Raw genomic sequence first — 23,835 nt, 5'->3', positions numbered from 1 at the left:
CGGTACCGCATGCTATGTTAAAGCTAAAACTGAGAACCCTCGCTCTCTTGAACGCTCATGAATCTGTAGAAAGGGGTTTGGCCTGATGTGAGGAGCTTAATAAATGTGCATTCACCAGACTGCACTTGAATTTTCAAATGGCTGAGTCTGAGAGTAAAGGATGGTTGAAAAACTTAGCGATGAAAGGTAGTGATTGTTCTTACTTGATACTAGAAAAAAAAATGTGAGTATGGAAAGCCTTTTTGAGTTTAGTGTTCAGATCAATTCCTCGAAGATCTGGAGCAAAAGGAGGACACATGAGTGAGAGCAGGATGAATGACTGTGGTGGTCATGCAAAGAAAACTTTCTAAAAGAAACTTGTGAAATGATATGTAATTAAGGAAGGGAGAAATAGTAAAAAAAAAAAAAAAAAAATCACAGAAAAACAATTTTGAAAGGCCAAATGATCTCAGATCTTCTAAGTGAGAAAAAAAAAGAGAGAGAGAGATAGGGAATGTGGGGGGTAGTACTTGCTCTAGTTGTGTTTAAATGAAAGTCCAAAGTTCTGAAGAAAAAAACTAAGAGCCGTAAGGTTTCCCTCAAGTGCTGGATACTATCAACTGTTGCTGGACATCCATTCCAAATCTTTTCTAATACATTTTCTTGCATTACAAGGGCTAGAAAGATAAAAACTACATTGCCCAGACTCCTTTATAGCTGGATGTGAATTAGGTTCCCCCTAGGAGATGTGGAAGCCGGAAGTTTGGAAGAGACTCTCTTCCTGGTCTGTTGTTGCTGCCAAGCAGGAAAGCAGAAACTTGAATGTTCTGTTCACCAGTGTCTAGACGTGGGGTGAGAGGCAGTGGTTACAGCGCAGTTACAGCCTCCTGACTCTGGAGCTCAGCTAGCTGTGAACCTTGGAAATCACTGGTCTTGTGTGGTCCTAAGTTCTACTCTTCCAACTATTATAGTAAGTGCCAAACTCTCTGTATCAGATTCCTTTCTGCTCAAAATATCTAGCGGGGTTTATGCTTCTGCAGTGAACCCTGAATGATAAACAACTTATGTTTTGCTAACTGGTCTCTCTGCTCTTGTTTTCCCCTGCTATCTATTCTCTTCACAGCAGCCAGAGACATCTTAATGAAACATCAATCAGATCAAGTTGTTTCCTTCCTTAAAACCATCCAGTGCCTTTACCTAACATGGAAGAGAAAATCTAGCCTCCTTCCATCTCTTCAAAGCCCTGCATATTCTAAGTCCTGCCTATCTTTCTGTCCTTATCCCTCAGCCACCCTCATTTGTTGACAATGCTCCAGGCACACCCGTATTAACTCTGTTTCTTAAATACACCAAGCCTGTTCCACCACAGGGCCTTTTCATTTAAGATTCCTGTTAAGATGAGCTGCAGGTGTCTTACTGGGGGGCCTTCTGGGCCAAGAGCTCCTCTCTCTCCTGGAAACCCTGGGTCACCTCTAGAGCCATTGTAGCCACTCATACCAGGTTTGCCTCTGGGTCCAGGAGGCCCTGGGTACCCCTGCAGAAAACAAAATTATAAGTGAAGCATTTTTGCAAAAATATCACAACACAAAGTTTACACAATATGAATACTCAAATTATGGCAATTGTGATTCACACATTTACTATTTAGTTTTGTGAAACCTTCTCTCTACTCAAAAAGGCTATGTAGCATGTAAAACTAAAACCTAAATTTTTTTAATATAACAAATTTAAATTAATTTAGTTTGCAGTACTCTGGGAAATTGAGGAGGGAACCTTCCTTAGAATCCTTAGAAATACTATAATCAATTATAAAGCACCCCAAATACCTCTTTTTTCCATTTCATTTTCATATCAGAAATAAGAGTATTAAGCTCACTTCCAATATTAGGACTCATCAGCAAATAAAAACATTCCTTATGAATATGAGTATACATTTATTTCTAGAACATTGTACTTGACATAACAAGTACACCTAGCTCATATTTTGAAATTTTTTCTCTAACCTGTTTGAAAATGTTGCTTTCTAAGTAAAGTGTTTTGTTCCGGGAGTTACTTGACAAAATTTAAATGTGAAAACCCTTCCATGCACTAAAATGAGAAAAAATAAAAAGAGTTTGCTATATATAATGTATATTGTGTGCTATAATATATATTATATATAATATTATACATACAATTATATACATTTATTGTAGTATATTATAATTATATATTATATTATATAATTATATAACTATGTATATGTTATTAATATAATAATATATTATACATTATATATAGCAATTATATATAATATGCTATTAATATATACTATATATCATTGTGCATGATATATACTATATATAGCAAATATATTGATATATGTAAGATATATATAAGACAAAAGAAATTGGGGTACAATTTCATATAATATGTATCTTACATATCGTATATATGTCTTACATCTTACATATACCTGATATCACATATAAGATATTATACATAAGGTATATGCAATACATATCTTACATATAATATATATCTGATATATGTAAAATATAAGATGTTGTATAGCGTATATACAATATATATCTTATATATACAATATATTCGGTGCAAAAGTAATTGCGGGTTTTGCCATTACTTTTAATGGCAAAACCCACAATTATTTTTAATGGTAAAACCCACAATTACTTTTGCACCAACCTAATATATTCTATATATTGTATATCTAATATATATCTTTTATATATGTAGATATATATGTATTATGGTGTTTGTGGTATATATATAGCAAATGTTTGCTATATATAATATATATCACAAATGTTTGCTATATATAATATATATCTTGTGGTTTATATAAATACACGTTTTATACATATATACATGTGGTTTTAAGGATTTTGAGGAGTACTTCTGCCTTTTTTAAAAAGTGGAGAAAATTTAGGGATACTTACAGGTATGCCATCTAAACCTGGAAATCCAGGAACACCAGTTGGACCCTAAAATCCCAGAAAATAAAACAAAGATATAAACATCAGTAAATTAACAAGCTGATTTACTTAAAAACATGAACAACATAGAACAGTCATTGTCACCTATTTTTTTACAGTGATGAGTTGAAAATCCAACATTTAAGAACCAACTCTTGTATTTTTTTTTTTGTATTGGGAAAGCAACTTGGCAGTACTGATTTCAGTAAATCATCCAACATGCTGTGAAAAGAAATCTAACAGCTCAGAATCTCGATCCTAGAGTAACAAACTCTTAAATGTGAATACAGGCAATTTATAGGATTATTTTTGCACACCTGCACTACCCCAAGTTGGGGTAGAATCTCAAGTGCTCATCAATAGGGAATAAAGTATACTTTTATTCATACTATGGCATACTATACGATATTTTTTAAGGAGTAAGTTCAATCTGCATAGCCTGATTGGGAATGGTCTCTAGGACATATTGTTGAGTGAAAAGTGAAAGGCTCAGTGTGATGCATATAATAAATGTCATGTAGGTTTTTTAAAAAGCCATGAAATAATATAACTTCTCACTGGTACACGCATGTATTAAGTGCATAGAAAGGTATAGAAGAGCATGCTCCTCAGGAAAGGGGCCAAGAACGAGGATGGACTATTGCAGAGGAGTTCAGGTACTTCATTTATTATAAGGTTTAAGTATATAGTACTTGTGGTTATAAAACTCCGGTGCTGGGCAGGTACAGTGGATCATGCCTGTAATTATAGTACTTTGGGAGGCTGAGGCAGGCAGATCACTTGAGGTCAGGAGTTTGAGACCAGCCTGGCCAACAAGGTGTAACCCTATCTCTACTAAAAATACAAAAATTAGCCAGGTATGGTGGTGCACACCTGTAATCCCAGCTGCTTCAGAGGCTGAGGCAGAGAATTGCTTGAACCCAGGAGGGATAGGTTGCAGTAAGCTGAGATCGCGCCACTGCACTCCATCCAGCCTGGGTGACACAGCCGACACAGTAAGACTTCATCTCAAAAAAATAATAATAATACAAAAATTAGCTGTACATGGTGGCACGTGCCTGTAATCCCAGCTACTCAGGAGGCTGAGGTGGGAGGATCGCTTGAACCCAGGAGGCAGAGGCTGCAGTGAGCTGAGATCCCACCACTGCATTCTAGCCTGGGTGACACAGCAAGACTGTCTCAAAAAAAACAACACAAAACAAAATAAAAACCGGTTACAGTAGTGCTGGTGAGTGGTTCATGTGAATCTCCACATAAGATGTGGCTTACCTTATCTCCTTTGTCCCCTGCTGCTCCAGGAGGGCCGTGGTCCCCTTTCATTCCTTTCTCTCCTGAAAGTCCAATGGGTCCTGGGGCTCCCAGGGGCCCAATTGGACCCTGTGGCCCTGGTGGTCCTGGTGGACCCTGAGAAAGAAGATTAAAAAGAAATGGGGGTACAATTCTTAACTACTGTCTTCTAACACAAATATATAGTCATTCAGGCCTACAGAAGACTTGGAAATTAGATTGCACAAACTCTGAAAATAGAAAGAAATGGCTGGGCATGGTGGCTCACGCCTGTAATCCCAGCACCTTGGGAGGCTGAGACCCATGGTTCACTCGAGCTCAGGAATTCAAGACCAGCCTGGGCAACAAAGTGAGACTCCCCCATCTCTACAAAAAATAAAAATAAAAAAATTAGCTGGGCATGGTGGCGTGTGCCTGTAGTCCCAGCTACTCTGGAGGCTGAGGTGGGAGCATCGCTTGAGCCTGGGAAGCAGAGGTTGCAGTGAACCAATCGCACCACTGCACTCCAGCCTGGGTGACAGAGACAGACCTATCTCAAAAAAAATAAAAAAAGAAAGGAAAGCAAGACAAGAGAAAATGAAATGAAAAAAATAGACAAGAAAATGATTGATTTAATTAAAACATAAGAAATAGTGACATTGCCCTTTTCAATCTGAATTAAGCTATATGATAAATTTCAATTATTACACGTGTATATGTATGTGTGCAGTGTGTGTGTGTGTACACAGAAACACATGTATCAACTGATTATAGTTATCTTACTATTTTTATTCTGTCAATCACATTTAGAGATCTTGAGCTGTTTAGTGAAGCAAGATACTAAAAAATTAAAGTTTTATTTACCTTTATGTTTGTGATACACATAGAGTAAGGGAAACTGCCAGATCTTCTATTTATTTCAAATAACTAATGATTTGCCCTTTTGAAGGAAAACATTTCTTTTTTGGCTGCTTTTATCTAAGTTCTTAGTCATATTTTGGAATTAGGCTCCACGTCACATTAAATTTATGTAATCCAACTTTCTATGAATGAAAAGGCCACCTCTAGTTTTAAGTGAAGAAGCTTTACGGGGCTCCTACTTCAGAACTCATGCCTCAGGGTCCTGCCCCATCTCCTTTCCAGAGTCTGGGCCTGGGTAAGGCCAGCAGCAGCATCTAAAGTGACATCCCGATCAGGTGCAGTGGCTCACACCTGTAACCACACCACTTTGGGAGGCTGAGGTGGGTGGATCACCTGAGGTCAAGAGTTTGACCTGCAATTTTTTGTACCTCTCAAAATTGTTCCAAAGATTCAAGAAAAATTATTTTGTAACTTCTTGCCCCACAAAACAGCATATATGACTGCATTCAATGAGCAAGGAAGTCTTGATGCATGGACAGAAAATCCTGGCAGGGTTCAGGAGATATCTGCTCAGATCAGATGTCTTAGGTGTCTAGGGTTGCCCCTTGGGAGTCCAGGGCCCTGAGCAAAATATTTCCTGCAGAGTCCCATCTATATAAAAGTTTGAGTCACGTGAAATCAGCATGCCAGCTCTACTCTGGCAACCCAATGTCATGCAATCCCATGAAGAAAATATTTCATGGGCAATAGAAAGTGTTCTGCTAAGCAGCCATCCTCCTGAAACCAGGGCTCAGCCACAGGGCCCCAGACCCCAGACAATCTCATAGCATGAAGGCCAGAGCTCCTCATGTGGTCAACTCCACATTGAATAGAAAGTGAGCCGGGCGCGGTGGCTCACGCCTGTAATCTCAGCACTTTGGGAGGCCGAGGCAGGTGGATCCCGAGGTCAAGAGATCGAGACCATCCTGGTCAACATGGTGAAACCCCGTCTCTACTAAAAATACAAAAAACTAGCTGGGCATGGTGGCGCGTGCCTGTAATCCCAGCTACTCAGGAGGCTGAGGCGGGAGAATTGCCTGAACCCAGGAGGCGGAGGTTGTGGTGAGCCGAGATCGCGCCATTGCACTCCAGCCTGGGTAACAAGAGCAAAACTCCGTCTCAAAAAAAGAAAAAAAAAAGAAAGTGAGAGAGCACACTGACAGGAAGAAACAGTAACCAAGACACCCACCTGGTCCTGATCCACATTTAAGGTGTCACTTTTCAATTATTATTATTATTATTTGAGACAGGGTCTCACTCTGTTTCCCAGGCTAGAGTGCAGTGGTATGATCTGGCTCACTGACCTCCCAGATTCAAGTGATATTCCCACCTCAGCCTCCTGAGTAGCTGAGATTACAGTTGCATGCCACCACACCCGGCTAATTTTTGTATTTTTAGTAGAGACTGGGTTTCACCATGTCGGCCAGACTGGTCTTGAACTCCTGACCTCAGGTGATCCACTCACCTCAGCTTCCTGAAGTGCAGGAATTACAGGTGTGAGCCACCGTGCCCCACCGGGATGTCACTTTAGATAGTGCTGCTGGCCTTGGCCAGGCCCAGACACCAGGAGGGAGATGGGGTGGGGCCTGAGGCATGAGTTCCAGGGCAGGAGCCCCATAAGAATAGTGCAAGATCATTCACCACAGTGCTATATGCAGTCACAAGAGAAACCGGAAATCCAGGGGAAAGGCACCAACCTGAGACTCAGTGAATAAATTAGGGTGCCTTCAAACAGCGAAACCCCACACAGCCTGACTTTATCAGGGTGCTCCAGGAGCAACACAGAGGACAAGAAGTCAATGAGGCCAACTTCTCCATTTGAGAAGTGAAGGAGGTACAGGTCAGGAACAGAGTGCGACCCAGCAAAGTGAAGGCAGCCAGTAAAGGAGCAGTTTCAGGTCAGTTATGCTGTGGACACCTGGAACTTAACCGTGAGGGGAGCCTACATCTCACTCTTATCCCAACCTAGGGCCAGGGAGCGGGGTATTTGCCTTCTTGCCTCAGGGCCCCTGGTGATGGGTATGGAGTGCCTGCCAACTGTGTCTCTGGGGCTTTGAAAAAAGCCCTGGCAGACGCAGATGCCAGCAGCAGACGTCCCCCAGAGCCTGAGCACAGAAACGAAAGGTCTGAGGAAGATGTTGCAACAGCACGTGCAAGCCGCCAGCAGAGTCCATCTGTCCAGGCCAACTTAGAACATCCTCCCCACGCTCATGAGGGAGAATCAGAGTGGCTGAGCACCCAGGCTATGCATCAGCCTCCTGGTTTGAAGCCCAGGACCACGCTGACTCGCTGCGTAACCCTGGGTATGTTCCTTAACCTCTCTGTTCCTCAGCATCTTCATCTGTCGATGGCTCATGAGTATAAAAAGAATAATGCATGTAACAGCGTTTAGCATAGTGCCTGGCATAGCAAATGCTAACTGTTGTTATTATGTATTATTATTATAAATGGATAATTGTTAAATGAGAGAAACAAGCCACAGAGTATTATGTCATATAATCCCATCAGTAGAGAAATAAACGAACAGACACTTTCCCTAAACAAACTTTTATAAATGAACATTTTTAGAATATGAAAGAAACTGCATGCCTTAGAAGTGAAAACACAAGCCAGGGCAATTTTACATTCTATTACGTTGGTGAAAAGTAATTGTGGTTTTTGCTTTTTTTTTTTTTTTTTTTTTTTTTTTGAGACAGAGTTTCGCTCTTGTTACCCAGGCTGGAGTGCAATGGCGCAATCTTGGCTCACCGCAACCTCCGCCTCCTGGCTTCAGGCAATTCTCCTGCCTCAGCCTCCTGAGTAACTGGGATTACAGGCACGCGCCACCATGTCCAGCTAATTTTTTGTATTTTTAGTAGAGACGGTGTTTCACCATGTTGACCAGGATGGTCTCAATCTCTTGACCTCGTGATCCACCCGCCTCGGCCTCCCAAAGTGCTGGGATTACAGGCGTGAGCCACCGCGCTCGGCCCAGTTTTTGCTTTTTAAAAGTAATGGCAAAGACCACAATTACTTTTTCACCAACCTCCATCAGCAAAAGTGACTTTATAATAAAGATCAATTACCACTTCTTGTTCACTATTATGTCATTAACTCGACAAACATGATTGACAACCTTTAAAATCTGCCCAAATTTTACAAACCTATATTTTATATGTATTTTCCCTTTTCTTCATACCTGTTCATCATTGTTGAATAACTACTATTCACTGAGTATCCATATAATGCTAAAAGCTTAGAATTTTAAAGGAAACTTGAATACATAAATATGTATTATGAAAATGATAACAATAAAATACATAGTGTAATTACATGGGCACAAACCATTTGGGACATTGTGAGGGTTTATCAACTTACAATGGATAACTGCACAAATTCTAAACTACAGTCTAAAAGGAAAAACAAGCAATGACTTCAGAGTACCTTTCTGTCTACCCTGTGTTAGAAATACGATTAATTAACATAATTTAAAAGCTCCCATGTTTTCTAAATATAAAACTCAGGAAATAAATGCTTTTTCATTGAGTTTGGGAATTATCTTTTCATCTTGCATGCAATTTATACATAAACTCCCCCAGATTATCTTTTGTGAGTGCAATACTTTACAGTAATGTACTATTTAGATACATACCAAAATGCATGCTTGGATATAAAAGCGGAAGTGAAAAAGAGACAGCCAATTAACCGACTATAAATCTCTTTAATGTGTTTCCTTTTAGGCATGCAATACTGAATCCAGTGAGCTAATGGGAATTTTGCAGAAGGGGAAAATCGAGTGGAAATGTTTAACACAATGGTAAGAATAATAAAACTCCGTTAAGTATAGAAATGTGTCCTGATTTCAGAAAATGCCACAAAAAATACTTTTTTGTGTTTGTTTCTTGAGCCAAAGTGCAGTGGTGTGATCTCGGCTCACTGCAATCTCCACCTCCCAGGTTCAAGTGATTCTACTGCCTCAGCCTCCCCAGTAGCTGGGACCACAGGCGTGTACCACCACACCCATCTAATGTTTGTATTTTTAGTAAAGACAGGGTATCGCTATGTTGGCCAGCCCAGGCTCAAACTCCTGACCTCAAGTGATCCTCCTGTCTGGGCCTCCCAAAGTGCTGGGATCACAGGCATGTGCCACCATGCTTTGCCCACATAAAATACTTTGGAGAAAAAAAAAGTAAAGCAGGGATTGGTTATTTGCATTATTGAAGGATGTTAGTCCACCCCTCTCTCTCTGAATCTCCTCCCTTCTCCCAGCCTGCCACCCTGACCTCCCTGCACCAGAGTTCTAAACAAGCTCTGTTCTTCACAGCGTTTGCACAGGCTGTCCTGTCCCGGGAGCGCCTCCTCTCTGCCTCTGGCTGACTCATCTCTCAAGGCTCCGATGGAAAGATTCCCGTGCTCTCCTGCCCCTGTTCTGGAGAATGAGATGCCTCTGCAGTAACACCGTCACCTGTGACTATCATCCTCTCTTTACTTGTATGTCCCTCCCAAACCCACACCCACCCAACCTCTGCTCCCAGAGGGCCAAGTTTAAGTGCCCAAGGTCATGACGATAAGAAAGGCAGAGAACAACAAACACTTCAAAAAATAAGACCAGTCCACTCCTACCCCATGGTAAGACAAGCGGCCCTCCATATCCCTGCTTCCCGATCTGAGGACTCAACCAACTCAGAGGGAAAATATTTAAAAATCAATAAACAGAAAAGAACAATACAACAAAAAACAAATTTTAAAATACAGTATAAAAACTGTATACTGTACATAGCATTTACAAAGAATTCTAAATAACATAGAGATGCTTTATGGTATTTGGGAGGATGTGCATGGATTATAGGCAGATACTATGCAATTTTTATCAAGGACGTGAGTATCCAAGGATTTTGGTATCCACAGGGGAACTGGAACCAATTCCCCATGGATACAAAGAGACAAGTGGAAACGCTTTCTTATGTCTCTGACTTGTCTTCCTAGAACATTGGTTTACAGTAATTATGCAAAATAGCGATGATTCCACACCAAAGTGTGCAGAGTACAATTTCACACCATGAGCAATGACTCTGAATACAGATATGTTGGTGTTTTTCACTGTTGAGCCATAATGTAGGTATTGATTTTTTTTCTTCGTTTTTCTTTTCTTTTTTTTTATTTTTATTGTATTTTAGGTTTTGGGGTACATGTTGAGAACATGCAAAATTGTTGGATAGCTACACACATGGCAGTGTGATTTGCTGCCTTCCTCCCCTTCACCTATATCTGGCATTTCTCCCCATGCTATCTCTCCCCACCTCCCCACCCCCGACTGTCCCTCCACTAATTCCATTTGACCCAGCCATCCCATTACTGGGTATATATCCAAAGGAATATAAATCGTTCTACTATAAGGACACATGCACACGAATGTTCATTGCAGCACTGTTTACAACAGCAAAGACCTGGAACCAACCCAAATGCCATCGATGATAGACTGGACAGGGAATATGTGGCACATATACACCATGGAATATTATGCAGCCATCAAAAACGATGAGTTTGTGTCCTTTGTAGGGACATGGATGAACCTGGAAACCATCATTCTCAGCAAACTGACACAAGAACAGAAAATCAAACACCGCATGTTCTCACTTACAGGCGGGTGTTGAAAAATGAGAACGTAGGTATTGTTATGCCTTTATTTCAACCATATGAAACAGCAAATACTACCCCTAATTTGCAAGTGGAAAAACTAACATAAATGTCTCCTTTCTACAGCCATGAAAACTTTGTGATTTTGTATTTATTGCTGTTTTTTTTTTGTATTAATAAGGGTTTTGCTACATTATAGATTTTTAAAGGAAATACATTAAAGCTTGAATAACAGCGCAAAATCTGTCAGAAAGCTGCTCACCAAAATTTCCGAAACACCAATCTCTGAAATAGTCATTTGTTAGTTCACCTGATTTGAGTAAATAATTTACTCACAGCAGACAGAGAATAATTCTATTTTCATTAAATTCTTTCATGTAAAAGAATGGGTCAGTAAAAGAAATTGTGCTTATAAGTAAATATTTAGGTTTACTTTTAGTATAAGGTTATAATAGAATTAACTTCAGGACAAGTAGATATAAATAGCAGGCCCATAAAAGACATTTTATAACCAGAGAATCATTAAATCATCACAGGAATTTTGCATCCTTAAAAAAAAATCTTTAAAGAAATGTTTCACCCAGTCCTAACCCGGTACTCTCCACCACAAACAATAACCTGCTATAAAACAGGTTGCCGTGCCAGATTCAGTCTCGCAAAAAGAGGAAAACCTCCCAGTGGAATGACTGGCTTTCCGCTGCTCCGCATCCCTGGGTTTTTTTTGGCTACCATGTGCGTGCAACTGCCTCTGCAGTTTCTGACTTTCAGTGTGAGACAGCGAAGTCAGAAGACAGAGCCGCTGGATCCACAAATGACAATCAGCTTGACAGCTGAGGAAGCTTTGGCATGCCATGTTACTAGATCATCTCTTTCTTTCTACTCAAAGGCCAGATTGACACCGTGTCATCAGACCTGTTATTTGCGCCTCCCTAGAGCAGCAGTGGGCTCTCGGGTCAGCTGTACAAATAAAGGAAAAAGGAGATCGGAGGAGAAACAGAATCGCAGGCCTCCCTGGCTTCTGAGGCCAGGGCATTCCTTTAGGATTTTGTCCCTTGTCGGTGCCTAAGTCTAGAATGTCTCTTGAGCAGGGCTAAGATCAAATTACTTTTATTTCATGATAAGTTAGTAGAAGAGACCAAAAGATAAGAGGACATGTACTGTACTTTTTAGAAACCAAAATCTTCAAATCAGCCTTTTTGGCTGGCAATGATCTTCTTGCCCCAGAGACCAAACCCTGTGGGGAATGACAAAAATCTAAGATATCCTTCGTCATTTTATCAGTAGGAGCACTAGGAGAAACACTTACAAATAAACAACTGCAAATTTATGTAGAGCCACACCTTTTCTGCCACGACTTCCTGCTCTTTCTCAGCCAGAAGTTGAATCATGCAAAGTATTAATAAATGAATGAATAAGTGAACAAATAAGAAAGATGCTTTTGTTATACTAATTATACAGATTTTCCAAAATCACCCTTGAACTCTAAACCATGACACCGATCATCAAAAATGTCACGGGAGAAGGAAGGGATGTATTTATTAGGCTTGGTTATAGGTTATGTGCCTAGCATGCTCCTTACCTAATTTAATGCAACCAGCAACACTGAAAAATGCAGGCTATGATCCCCATGTAGATGAAGGAAGGTGTAACTTATTCAGGTTCTCACACGTAGCAAGCTCAAATTCACACCTGGACCAGGCAGTCTCTCTCTCCCAAACCTCTCCTCTTTCCCCTACCTGAGCCTGAACCTAGCACAATGGAGGGTCCGTCCATTAAACCAAGCTCACGCCATGCCTGGAGTGACATTTCAATACCTTCAAGCCTCTTCTTATTTTTACACTTAAAAACAATCTATCCAGATATACTTGATGCTCTTTTATAAAGTTTCCTTAGGAAGCAATGTTATTAATTGAATTAACTGAAGACCTCTATTTTTGTGGTTCTCTGTGGGTAATATCCACCATGGGCACCAAGGAGGGAGAACTGTCCAGACCCCAGGCACAATTAGTGCCTGAAGTATAACTTACTGCCCATATATATCTAGCTTATATAATCATACTTAATACTTATATCTAATATACTTAGTTCTATATAATCTTTCTATATCATCATATAGGTATTGTAGTCGGAGCTGTACTGACACATTTAGTGCTGATTTATATAATCCTTCTATATAACCATATAGTAGTTTGTAGTAGGAGGAATACCTAGAGCAGTCACAGAACAGAAGCAGTACATGGGAAAACAGCCAGACCAGGATGAGAACCGAAGACCCAGGCGGTGGTGTCCCTGCCTGAAAGGGCATACACTGTATGGCAGGCTTGGAGCAAGAGCCTCTCCTCCTGATGAGGAGTTGTCGTATCTTGCATCCAGTTCCTGTGGAAAGTAAGCCTCAGGCCTGAGATCCTGGAAATAACCTCTCTGATGTGACCAGTCACGGTGGCTGTACACCCTGTCAGTCTTTTCTTGCTTCTGTGCTAGCTCAAATCATCCTCCCATAAATATCTTAAGAGAAGAGCACAAGTCTGTCAGCTCCCACTGCATTGGCTTACAGTATCCTTCTATTAGAAATCCTTTGAAGTCTCCAGCCCCCAGATAAGAAGTGTTGCACACAGCCCTCCTCCTTGCCTCGGTGACCTAATGGGGGTGGACCCCTTTTCTGTACACGACCCTCTACTACTGCGCACGGCCCCACCCCCTACTGCACACAGCCTACCTCTCTACCCAGGTGACATAATGGGGTGGCCCCCTCGCTTGTGACTCATGTGATTATGTATGCCCTATTACTAAGCCTATAGATGATGACCTCACTCACGACCCTGCCCCCTGCTAGTACCTAATAAATACAGATGCTTCTGGGCATCTGGGGCCCCCACTGATCTCTGCTCACAGGTGGTGTGGCCCCCCCGAGTCCAGATGTTCTTCACCAGTTCTTCAGTGTCTTGTCTCTTTAATTCTCGGATCCTGCACTTCAGCACAGCATAACGACACCCCATGACCCTGTGGGGCCCTACAGCCCTACAGTTCTCAAATCGACCTTAGTAGTCCCAACCTATATTTCCAACTGTTTTCTAGAAACTTTCTTGCATCCTCTTCCCCTGTTAATTCATAACATGTGTTGTGTTGGGTCAAAGCTGAGCTCAGCCCTCTGCCTCCTCCTTCCCTGTCACTGAAGAGAGTGACTCTGTTCCTTGCATCATCTAAGCTTGCCATCCAGCTGCCAGTCTTGTCACCCTCCATTCTCCATTTCCTTCTCAGGACCAAGGCAATCACATCTCAACTTGAACCAAAAACCAAATCTCATGCTCCCGTCTTACCTCCCTCCCACTGCCAAGCGCCTGGCCCATGGCCTTGTCATCTCTCGCATGGGTTCCACAAGCACCGATCTCCCTTGCCTACCTAACCCTGATCTTCTCCTCACCGCCCCATACAACTGTCCATGAATCTTCTTCAGTCTCCCCCTTCCTGGTGTCATTGCCTTCACCAACACCTGCAATGGGTACGATCTCCTTTCCACGCACTAGCCAACCTTATTCCCTGAGGTTTCCACACCCACACCCTCTGCCCCAATCACACTCGTTTCCCTGAGGTCGGAGGAGCCTTTCTTCATCTGTAGCTCAAATTCTGCCATCCCTCCACCAAAAATATAATGACTATAACCGTAGCAGTAATAACTGCCTCCATGTATGAATCTAGGCACAACATAACAGTGTATTAATATATTCTTCTCATGGAATCCTTACCATCCTATAAAGCAGAAAGTCAACCCTGTATCTACGACCTTATTCCCAAAGGAGGAAGCTGAGACTCAAAGACGTGATACAAGGGACCTGAGGCTGCGCGGCTCTGACTTCAAGGTTTCTGCTTCCACTTAACCACAGTTCTCATCAATTTCACTCCCCTCCGAACTACACATCTACCCTAAAATAATTAATGACTAAATAACCTCATCATCTGTTGTTCATTATTGCCTTGTACATGCTACTTTGCTTAATATCTGCTTGCGGTGATGTCTTCTAGAACACTTTTTCATTTTTTTGAGACGGAGTCCTGCTGTCACCCAGGCTGGAGTATGGTGGCACAATCTCAGCTCACTGCAACTTCCACCTCCCAGGTTCAAGCATTTCTCCTGCCTCAGCTTCCCGGGTAGCCGGGATTTCAGGCACCCAGTACCATGCCTGGCTAACTTTTGTATTTTTAGCAGAGACAGGGTTTTATCGTGTTGGCCAGGCTGGTCTCAAACTCCTGAGCTCAAGTGATCCGCCCGCCTTGGCCTCCCAAAGTGCTGGGATTACAGGTGTGAGCCACTGTACCCAGCCTCTAGTACACTTTTTGTAGCAAGGGATTCATGCATGTTTTTATTTCTGCCCCAGCATCTTGGCCACTGTCTTGCACGGTATAAATTCTAAACATATACTCATAGATTACATGATAAATTAAAACTTCTACAGTTAAAATAAACAAATATTCTTTTAAATATGTTCATCCTTTTTGAGTCTGATTATTCTTATTCCATCAATACTATCATTGCCTTCTTTTCCAATGCTTCTGCCAAGACTTGGGTGTAATTCAACCAGTAAGCCACTAGGTGGCACTACAACATCACTCACAAATTCTTTGACAGCGCCTCCAGGGACCTCCCCTATTCCAGGAAGAAGACCCGTTGGGCATCAAGAAGCATTATCAAAATAAATAACAAAAGGTGTTGCCAACAGTAGACAATCCAGAGACGACTGCGGTGGCAGACTGTTTTCTTGTACCTTAAAGTGACCGCACCTGTTAACAATGAGATAGGGGTAAACTGAGGGCTTTAGCCTGCAGTAACACTTATTAGAGATTTTCACTGTGTTTGTTAAGAGCAGCATGGTGGGAAGAACCCTGCACTGAGAACCAGGAGAAGTGGCTTTGCCACTGAACAACAAGGTCATCCCTTAGTCCCGGCCACTGAAAAGAATGGTCTTCCCATTTTGAAACACTGCATCTGCACCTGCTGTGGGTCCTAAACCAGGCTAGGGGCTCCAGGGGAGCTCCCTGATGAGCTCTAGTCCACTTGCCTCTGCCTCCTTCTTGCCTGCCCTGTCCTCCAGTGTCCCTGCCCCTTGGCCTTGCTGCGATTTGCTCCCACCTGTGTCTTCTGTGCTGGCCCCTCTTCCTCCCGTTTGGAGGCTCCAGCCCAGAGCTCTTCAGGGCTGCCCTGGCTTCTTGTCACTTTCTCTCCAGCAAACACATCCATTTCCATGGGGTCAACTTCACCCACAGTCAAACAATCCCTCCACGTCCCTCCCTAGCCCAGACCTTTCTTTCTGAGCGCCAGTCACATACCAAATGACCTCAAGCTCTGCAAGTCCAGACCTGGACTCATGGCCACCCCTGAAACGTGCTTCCTAAGTAGCACCACCGCCTACACAGCAGATTACACCCCTTCTGGCCCTGCCTGCACCAACCGCCCCACGAGAGTCTCCTCATTCCTATCAAGTCTGACTCCCAAATACCTCCACCTCCCATCCACTTCCCTACCCTCCACACTCACCCCTCACTAAACCCCCAGGACCTCCACCTGCATGACCACAGCAGCCTCCTAACAGGTTTTCCCCAACATCACCTACCTGCCACCAGCCACATTCTCCAAACAGCACCAGATCACCTTATAACGTAAATCCAGCCTGCTTCTTCCCTTCTTAAAATCTTTGAAAGATTTATCAGGCAGGAAAACCTGTCTGCTTTTTCAGCGGAATTGCATGCTGCTGGGTTCCTTACCCACTGTGGTCAAACCTCCCTCTGGTCACATTTCAGTCCTTCAAACATGCCAGCCTGTCTCCTTCCCACCTCGGGGCTGAGCGGAGGCTGTTCCCCTTGTCTGAACACTTGCAGGGAGCTGAATGGTGCCACACACACACACACAAAAAAGATACGCAATGTCTGAATCCCAGAGCCTGTGACTATTGCCTTACATAGCAAAAGACACGATAAAGTCTTGAGCAAAAGAGTTTCTCCTGGGTTATTTAGGTGGCCCTAAACACTACCACATGCACGCTTCTAAGGAGGGTGCAGAGGGAAGTTGATGTGGACACACAGAGGAGCAGGCGTTGTGAAGCAGAGGCAGAGACTCTGTCTCTGGTTGCAGTGAGCCAATATCACACCACTGCACTCCAGCCTGGGCGACAGAGCAAGACTCTGTCTCAAAAAAAAAAAAAAAAAAAATTGTAAGATTGTGTTATAGAGAAAATAAGCACCTTGGAGGCAGCTGTTTGTGGGTTTCTTGGGAAATTGTTGAATATAATTATTTGAAAGAAGAAATTTGCTTTTCTTTCTTAAACCCTTTAAAATAATTCCTCATCTTAGCTGATCAGTCAGATGTTACATTTGTACTAAAGAGGTCTTCTTATACTCAGTGCACCTGTTTTGCGGGCCCTTATTTCCTGCCAATAACAGGCTTAACAAGATCCCACCAGGAACCAAGGAATGCCAAGGACTGCTAATGCCACAAGAAGTGGGAGGAGGCAAGGAGCAGGTTCTCCCCCAGAGCCATGGAGAGAGCCGGGCAGTGCCAGCAGCTTGCTGTTGGACTTCTGGCCTCTAGAGAATACATTTCTGTTGTATTAAGCCACCACGTATATGGTCCTTTGTTACACAGCCATAGCAACTGACAAGGCTCCTCCTCCAGGCTGAGGCTAGGAAACTTCTAATTCCACCGCGTTCAAGCTCAAGTGTTAATCCACAGCTGCCTGTGCCCTGACCTCCGATCTGCTCCCATGCAAAGTAAGTCAGGGCATCAAACTGTCCACCTGGGGAGGGAGCAAGGATTTTTGTCTTGTCTTTTCTCTGATGTGACTGCCTGGTGCTCATCAGGCACCCAGAAATAGTGGCCAGAGGGGAGTCTTGTCTGTCTCTCTGCTCCGCTCTGAACTCCAGGCTGCAGGGATTTTTTTTCTTTATCACTGAGGCCTCCATGGCCTGTTTGGATGCCTGGCACATGGCAAGTGCTTGATGGTTACTTGCTGAATGAACGGAAAGGTATTATTATTTGTTGCAGTTAAGATTGGGTGATAGAGGCCGAGTGCAGTGGCTCATGCCTGTAATTCTAGCACTTTTGGGAGGCTGAGGTGGGCAGATCTCTTGAGGCCAGGAGTTCAAGACCAGCCTGGTCAACACGGTGAAACTCTGTCTCTAGTAAAAATTAAAAAATTAGCTGGGCATGGTGGTGTGTGCCTGTAATCCCAGCTACATAGGAGGCTGAGGCAGGAGAATCGCTTGAACCCAGAAGGTGGAGGTTGCAGTAAGCTGAGATCACGCCACTGCACTCCAGCCTGGGCAACACAGCAAGACTCCATTTTGAAAAAAAAAATTGTGTTATAGAGAAGAAAAATAAGCACCTTGGAGGCAGCCGTTTGTGGGTTTCTTGGCAAATTATTGAATATGATTGTTTGAAAGGAGAAATTTGCTTTTCTTTCCTAAAACCTTTATAATTCCTCACCTTAGCTAATCAGTCAGATGTTACATTTGCACTAAAGAGGTCTTCGTATACTCCGCACTTTCTATTTTCCTATATGACAGAATATTTCTCCCAAACTGCGCGCTGCTTTTGAGTGCGCCTCTATCACTAGCCCTTATTTCTTGCCAATAACAAGGCTGCCGGGCGCTGGTGACGACCTTGCTCCTGTAGAGTTCAGCGCGGCCCGCATTTGCTGAGCTCTGCACCAGCCTGGCCTGGGTCATGCTGGGTCACATGGCTTGGCGTTGTTGCTATGGAATTGAACTCCACATGAGGAGACCAAAGGCCCTGCTGCAAATCACTGAGAAGTTAATGAGGTGACTGACCAGGACAGATGTGCCCAAACCTGCCTTCAGACCCAAACTGCAACGAGGATTCCCAGGGGAGAATCTGTTATGTTAGCTCTATACATAGTCTTGGTCTGTTTGGAAAATAAGTTATACATTCTACGATGTAATAGGCAGATAAAAATTTCTCTCTCTCTCTCTCTCTCTCTCTTCTCATGCACAGATACTGGATTTAAAGAGATATTTCTCAGCCTACTGAAATGATGTTGGTTAGTTGGGGTTATTTTTCCATATAGACATCAGCTGCTGCTGCTGCTTCTACCACTATAATTTATTAATAGGCCAAATAGTATTAAATGGTAGGCAGGGATCCTTCGTTTCCTCTCTAGGCTTCCCAAACCCTGTTCAGAAATCCTTGCTCAAGGCCGGGTGTGGTGGCTCACGCCTGTAATCCCAGCACTTTGGGAGGATGAGGTGGGTGGATCACCTGAGGTCAGGAGTTTGAGACCAGCCTGGCCAACATGGTGAAACCCTGTCTCTACCAAAAATACAAAAATTAGCCATGCATGGTGGGGGTGGCTGTAATCCCAGCTACTCAGGAGGCTGAGGCAGGAGAATCGCTTGAACCCGGGAGGTGGAGGTTGCAGTGAGCCGAGACAGCACCACAACACCCCAGCCTGGGAGACAGAGACTCCATCTGAAGAAAAGGAAGGAAGGAAAAGAAAGGGGAGGGGAGGAGGGAGGGAAGGGGAGAGAGGAAGGGAGAAGTGAGGAGGTTCTCCTGCCAAAGGGAAGGGATGGGAAGGGGAGGGGAGCGGAGGGAAGGGGAGGGGAGCGGAGGGAAGGGGAGGGGAGCGGAGGGAAGGGGAGGGGAGCGGAGGGAAGGGGAGGGGAGCGGAGGGAAGGGAAGGGAAGGGGAGGGGAGGGGAGGGAGATGGAAGGAAGGAAGGAAAGAAAGAAAGAGAGAGGAAGGAAGGAAGGAAAGAAAGAGAGAGAGGAAGGAAGGAAGGAAGGAAGTCCTTACTCAAGCACCTACACAGACATCCTATAGCTGGAGATTCATTCAGCCTTTGACTTTTTTAAGTTTTCCATTCTTCAGAAATCAAGGTTCCTGTTCTTGACATGGGCGGACACTTTAACGAGCTAAGCCCAAATTGTAAACTGGAAGCTGATGGGCTGAATTTTACTGGGAAGTGTGTTTAATTGCTAGACATTAGGTTTTTTCCTAAAAAATTCTGAATTCTGATGCCTTTAAATGACAAATGCACTGTCCAGCTCCCAGTGGTCCCGTCCTGAGCGCCTCCCCTCCCCATTACCACATTCAGGTCACCAGCTGTACCCTAAGGGCATTTGAGTCTACGACCTCAGACAGGGATGTCATTTACCAGGGAATTCTCCAATAGCAAAAACATGAGCCAGAGAGTTCTTGGAGCAGGAAGATGTAGCAAGAAAAACAAAAAAGCAAACCCAACAAGCTCAGGGGTTGAAAAAAGACCAACTTTGCCCACTTCCAATTGTCAACGGAACTTGTTTACATCAAAATGGAACACAATTGACTTCAGTGAACTTTGGGGACATAAAATTATTGTTCTAAACTACTTATCAGGCTACAGGTAGAAAGTGTCCTAAAACACAGCTGTGTGAGTGATAATGAGACTGAACTCCGAGTGCAAGTAATTCAATGAAATGAAAAATGTTAACAGCAATTAAAATTTCCCAAGTAAATTCCATTTTTATCATGAAATGCAAGCTCTTAGGAGTATAAGGGATGAGTGAATAAGATCGACAGGGACATACTTGCATTTTTTTAGTGATTTGAAATTCTCGAAAGAAAGAATTACTCACTCATGTTTGATTCTGGTTTTCAAACCAGAAAAACTAAGACAATTCTTGACTTTTAAGCCATTGGACCTCCGTGTTTGTAAAACCACCACATCAATTGGTTTTGTTAATTTCACAGTTGTTAAACTTCCTTGAATGGAAAACAACATGGATCTATTTTATTCTGGGGAAAAAACTATGGACAGTGTCTTTACTATCATCCTTGTTACTAAAGTAGAACTTATAAAAGGCCCCCATCCTAATTTTTAAGGACGTGTAATTTTCTCTGCCAGGATCCTGCTATTAACACCAAGAGCTTCCTCCCTCGAAACTGATGAAGAATAATGGAAAATCCTTCCTGATACACCTGAGTCACACCCTTAGAGACAGGCCATATGAAATGTTCAGGGAAATGTTAGGGCCTGGTCACAAGTCATTTTGGAAGCCAATTAAATAGCTGTCATATGCGAAAACCCACACCCCATATCACAGAACCATGGGCTGCTAAAGCCAAGAGGGACAGACCAGCCCCCTCGGGGACAAATTCCCTTGTCCCACGTGAGGACTCTGAACCTGAAAAAGATCAAAGAGGCGAGCTCCAGTCCCGTCCCCTCAGCCTGGAGCCACTGTACCTTAAAGGATCCAAGAGCTGCAACCCCCTTATCTGTTGCTGCTGCTCAAAGTGCTACCTGAAATTCACAAGGGAATTTGAACTATGTGAGATTACTCATGTCATACCGCTTAAATGCTAGTGTGTGGCGAGAAAGTCTAGGGATGGGGAAGAGACTCCCCACTAATTCTGTCCCCCTCTTCTCTTGGGTATGGGAGATCCCCCTACAGAGCCCCTGCATGCAGGCCTGACCACCAGCTGAGCTCTCAAATCTCGTCCATTCTGGAATCTGATTTTTTTTTTTTTTTTTTTTTTTGAGACAGAGTTTCACTCTTGTCAACCAGGCTGGAGTACAATGGCGTGATATTGGCTCACTGCAACCTCAACCTCTGCCTCATGGGTTCAAGTGGTTATCCTGCCTCAGCCTCCTGAGTAGCTGCGATTACAGGCACCTGCTACCACACCTGGCTCATTTCTTTGTACAGACAGGGTTTCACCATGTTGGTCAGGCTGCTCTCGAACTCCTGACCTTAGGTGATCCACCCACCTTGACCTCCCAAAGTGCTGGGATTATAGGCGCGAGCCACCGTACCCAGCCCCTAAATTTTAATTTCTTAATTTATGTGTATTAGCTGCCTGTTATGTGCTATCTACTGTGATAATCTCAAAGTACAAAAAATGACCCCCAGTTTGCAAAGGGGAGAAGTGAAGTAGGCAAACTATATTTCAAGGGTGTCCACAATGGGTCGGGAGTCAGGATCAACGTTTTACAGGTGCTCTCATGACCACCTTCAAGGAGTGTCTGCTTGCAATCTAATCAGTAAAGTCAGGCACATTCACACTCAAATCCAGCCAGAGCTACAGGGCAGGGCAGACAAGAACTGTGGAATAGAAGCAGGTAAGCAGCCTGCTAGGGGGTCCCAGCAGAGGATGCTGACACTGGCTGCAATGAGCAGAAAGCCCTCATGATTTGGCATCTGCACTGAGCTCCTTTGAGAAGAACAGGAGAGACGGAGGCAGAGTGCAAGTGGGAAGGCATTGAGAAAAGCGCCAGGAAGTGGAGATACTCAGATGATCTTCAAGAGTGAATGAGTGGTCCAGCTGCTGCAGCTGGAAAGCATCAAAGGGGCAGTAACAGGGATTACAGAAGAAAACTCATGCTGGGGCTAGACTATGGGCCTCCAGGGGTACATTGATGGGGCTGGACTTTATTCTGCAGACATTAAAGGAGGCCCCCACATGGTTCTCCACCTTTGACGGCCCCAGCTCCACCTCTAACTCTAGCTCTCCTCTCCAGTTAAATTGCGAACCATGGCTGTTCCTCAGCACACAGAACCAGCCTTGCCTGTCAACAACTGCTTTAGACACAGCAGTTTTGATGTGGGGGTCGATCAAACTACCTACCTGGACATTAACCCATACGAGAGAAACCCTTTCCTTCTTAAGAATACCCCACTGTGCTACTCTTGGGCTGTGCGGCCTCAGGCAGATCCCTCAAGCCTCAGGAATTAGGTATATTCCTATTCTGATAGTCCCATTTACTATGTCACTGCAGCTCTGAAGCTGGCCGGCTGCTGAGGACTTGAGGGTGCAGCCTTCCCAAACCACCTTCCGTTATGCACAAGCCATGCTCCCAAATCCTCGGCTGGAAAATGTTACAGCGACTTGTTGCCTTCCCGTGGAAAACCCATCCATCTCAGGAAGGGCAGAGGCTCCCTGATGTGGCACACACAGCTCTCCCTGACCACGCAGACACAGAGACACCCACAGCAGAATCTCCGCTCGGGACCAGGAGGCTTTACTATCCAGAGACCGCCTTAGAGGGTGGAAAGTACATTGTCTAAACATGTAACAGCTTGTGCTTAACAGCCCAAGGACATGGAAGAGAAGGACCAATAGGGGTACATGCAAAGAAACCCAGGCTTGGTCAGATTAAAGTGGCAACCCAAGTTTACAAAGTGATGCCACAACCCAGCAGTTGGTACCTTCATGTAATCATCTTTCCACGACAGTGGAATAAATGCTGGAGTTGAAGCCAGACACTTGGGTGTGATTCTTGACTCTTCCACATCCTAGCAAGTTATTTAGAACTATTGGGAATTCCGTTTCCTTGCTCTGAAGGGTGGAAATAATAATACTTGCATCACAGAGTGGTGGTGAGATTAGAACAGGGTTTCTGAATCTTGACACAGCTGGCATTTGGGATAGATAATTCTTCGGTGTGGGGACTGTCCTATGCATTGGAAGATCTTGAACAGCACTTCTGGCTTCTACTTGCTGGATGCCAGTAGCATCCCCCTTTCTGCTGTGTTTTAGCAAAGAGCTAAGTTTTAGCAGAATGAGGCTGAGAGTAAACAACTCTCACATTGGGGGACCCGCCAAGGTGCCTTTATCAAAGCAACTGGTCCTCTTTGTTTTGTGGTCTGCTCATCCCATTCTTGCCACAGAGCTGATCAAATCTATTTTTCTTGGGCCTCAAGCTCAAAGTCATAAAATTTAGAGGCACTGAGTTTTTTTCTTTTTGCATTTATACAATCTTGGTATATTTATATTAATAACCTCACACAAAAGTCAGGCTTTTTTTTCTATATAATGTACACATTAACACAGAAAAGCTAAAGACTTTGTTCTCTTGAAGCTTCACTTTTAAAATTATATTATGAAAGTGGCTCAAGATCAGCTGTACACAGTGGCTCTCGCCTGTAATCCCAGGACTTTCGGAAGCCAGGGAGCGAGGATCACTTCAGGCCAGGAGTTTGAGACCAGCCTGGGAAACATAGCAAGACTCCACCTCTACAAAAAAAAAAAAAAAAAAATCAAGAAAATAATTAGCCTAGTGTAGTGGCACATGCCTGTAGTCCCAGCTACTTGGGAGGTGGAGGTGGGAGG

General features: G+C 43.6%; 1 protein-coding gene across 1 annotated transcript in view; it reads right to left on the bottom strand.

Moving 5' to 3' along the window:
• COL4A4 (collagen type IV alpha 4 chain) overlaps positions 1 to 23,835 on the bottom strand; it is a 137,245-nt gene that overhangs the window by 102,899 nt on the left and 10,511 nt on the right. Inside the window, exons 5-7 of the mRNA XM_064372756.1 lie at positions 4,224 to 4,358; positions 2,919 to 2,963; positions 1,397 to 1,513 (exon numbers count right to left, since the gene is read on the bottom strand). Coding sequence (XP_064228826.1) covers positions 1,397 to 1,513; positions 2,919 to 2,963; positions 4,224 to 4,358 — 297 coding nt within the window. The remainder of the gene's footprint in view (positions 1 to 1,396; positions 1,514 to 2,918; positions 2,964 to 4,223; positions 4,359 to 23,835) is intronic.

The sequence above is a fragment of the Aotus nancymaae genome, unplaced genomic scaffold, assembly GCF_030222135.1.
Source record: "Aotus nancymaae isolate 86718 unplaced genomic scaffold, 86718_ANA_hifiasm-v0.15.2.pri h1tg000008l, whole genome shotgun sequence".
Classification (NCBI taxonomy): Eukaryota; Metazoa; Chordata; class Mammalia; order Primates; family Aotidae; genus Aotus; species Aotus nancymaae.
Note: the sequence above shows the minus strand (reverse complement) of the source record. Positions and strands in the feature narration are given on the sequence as shown.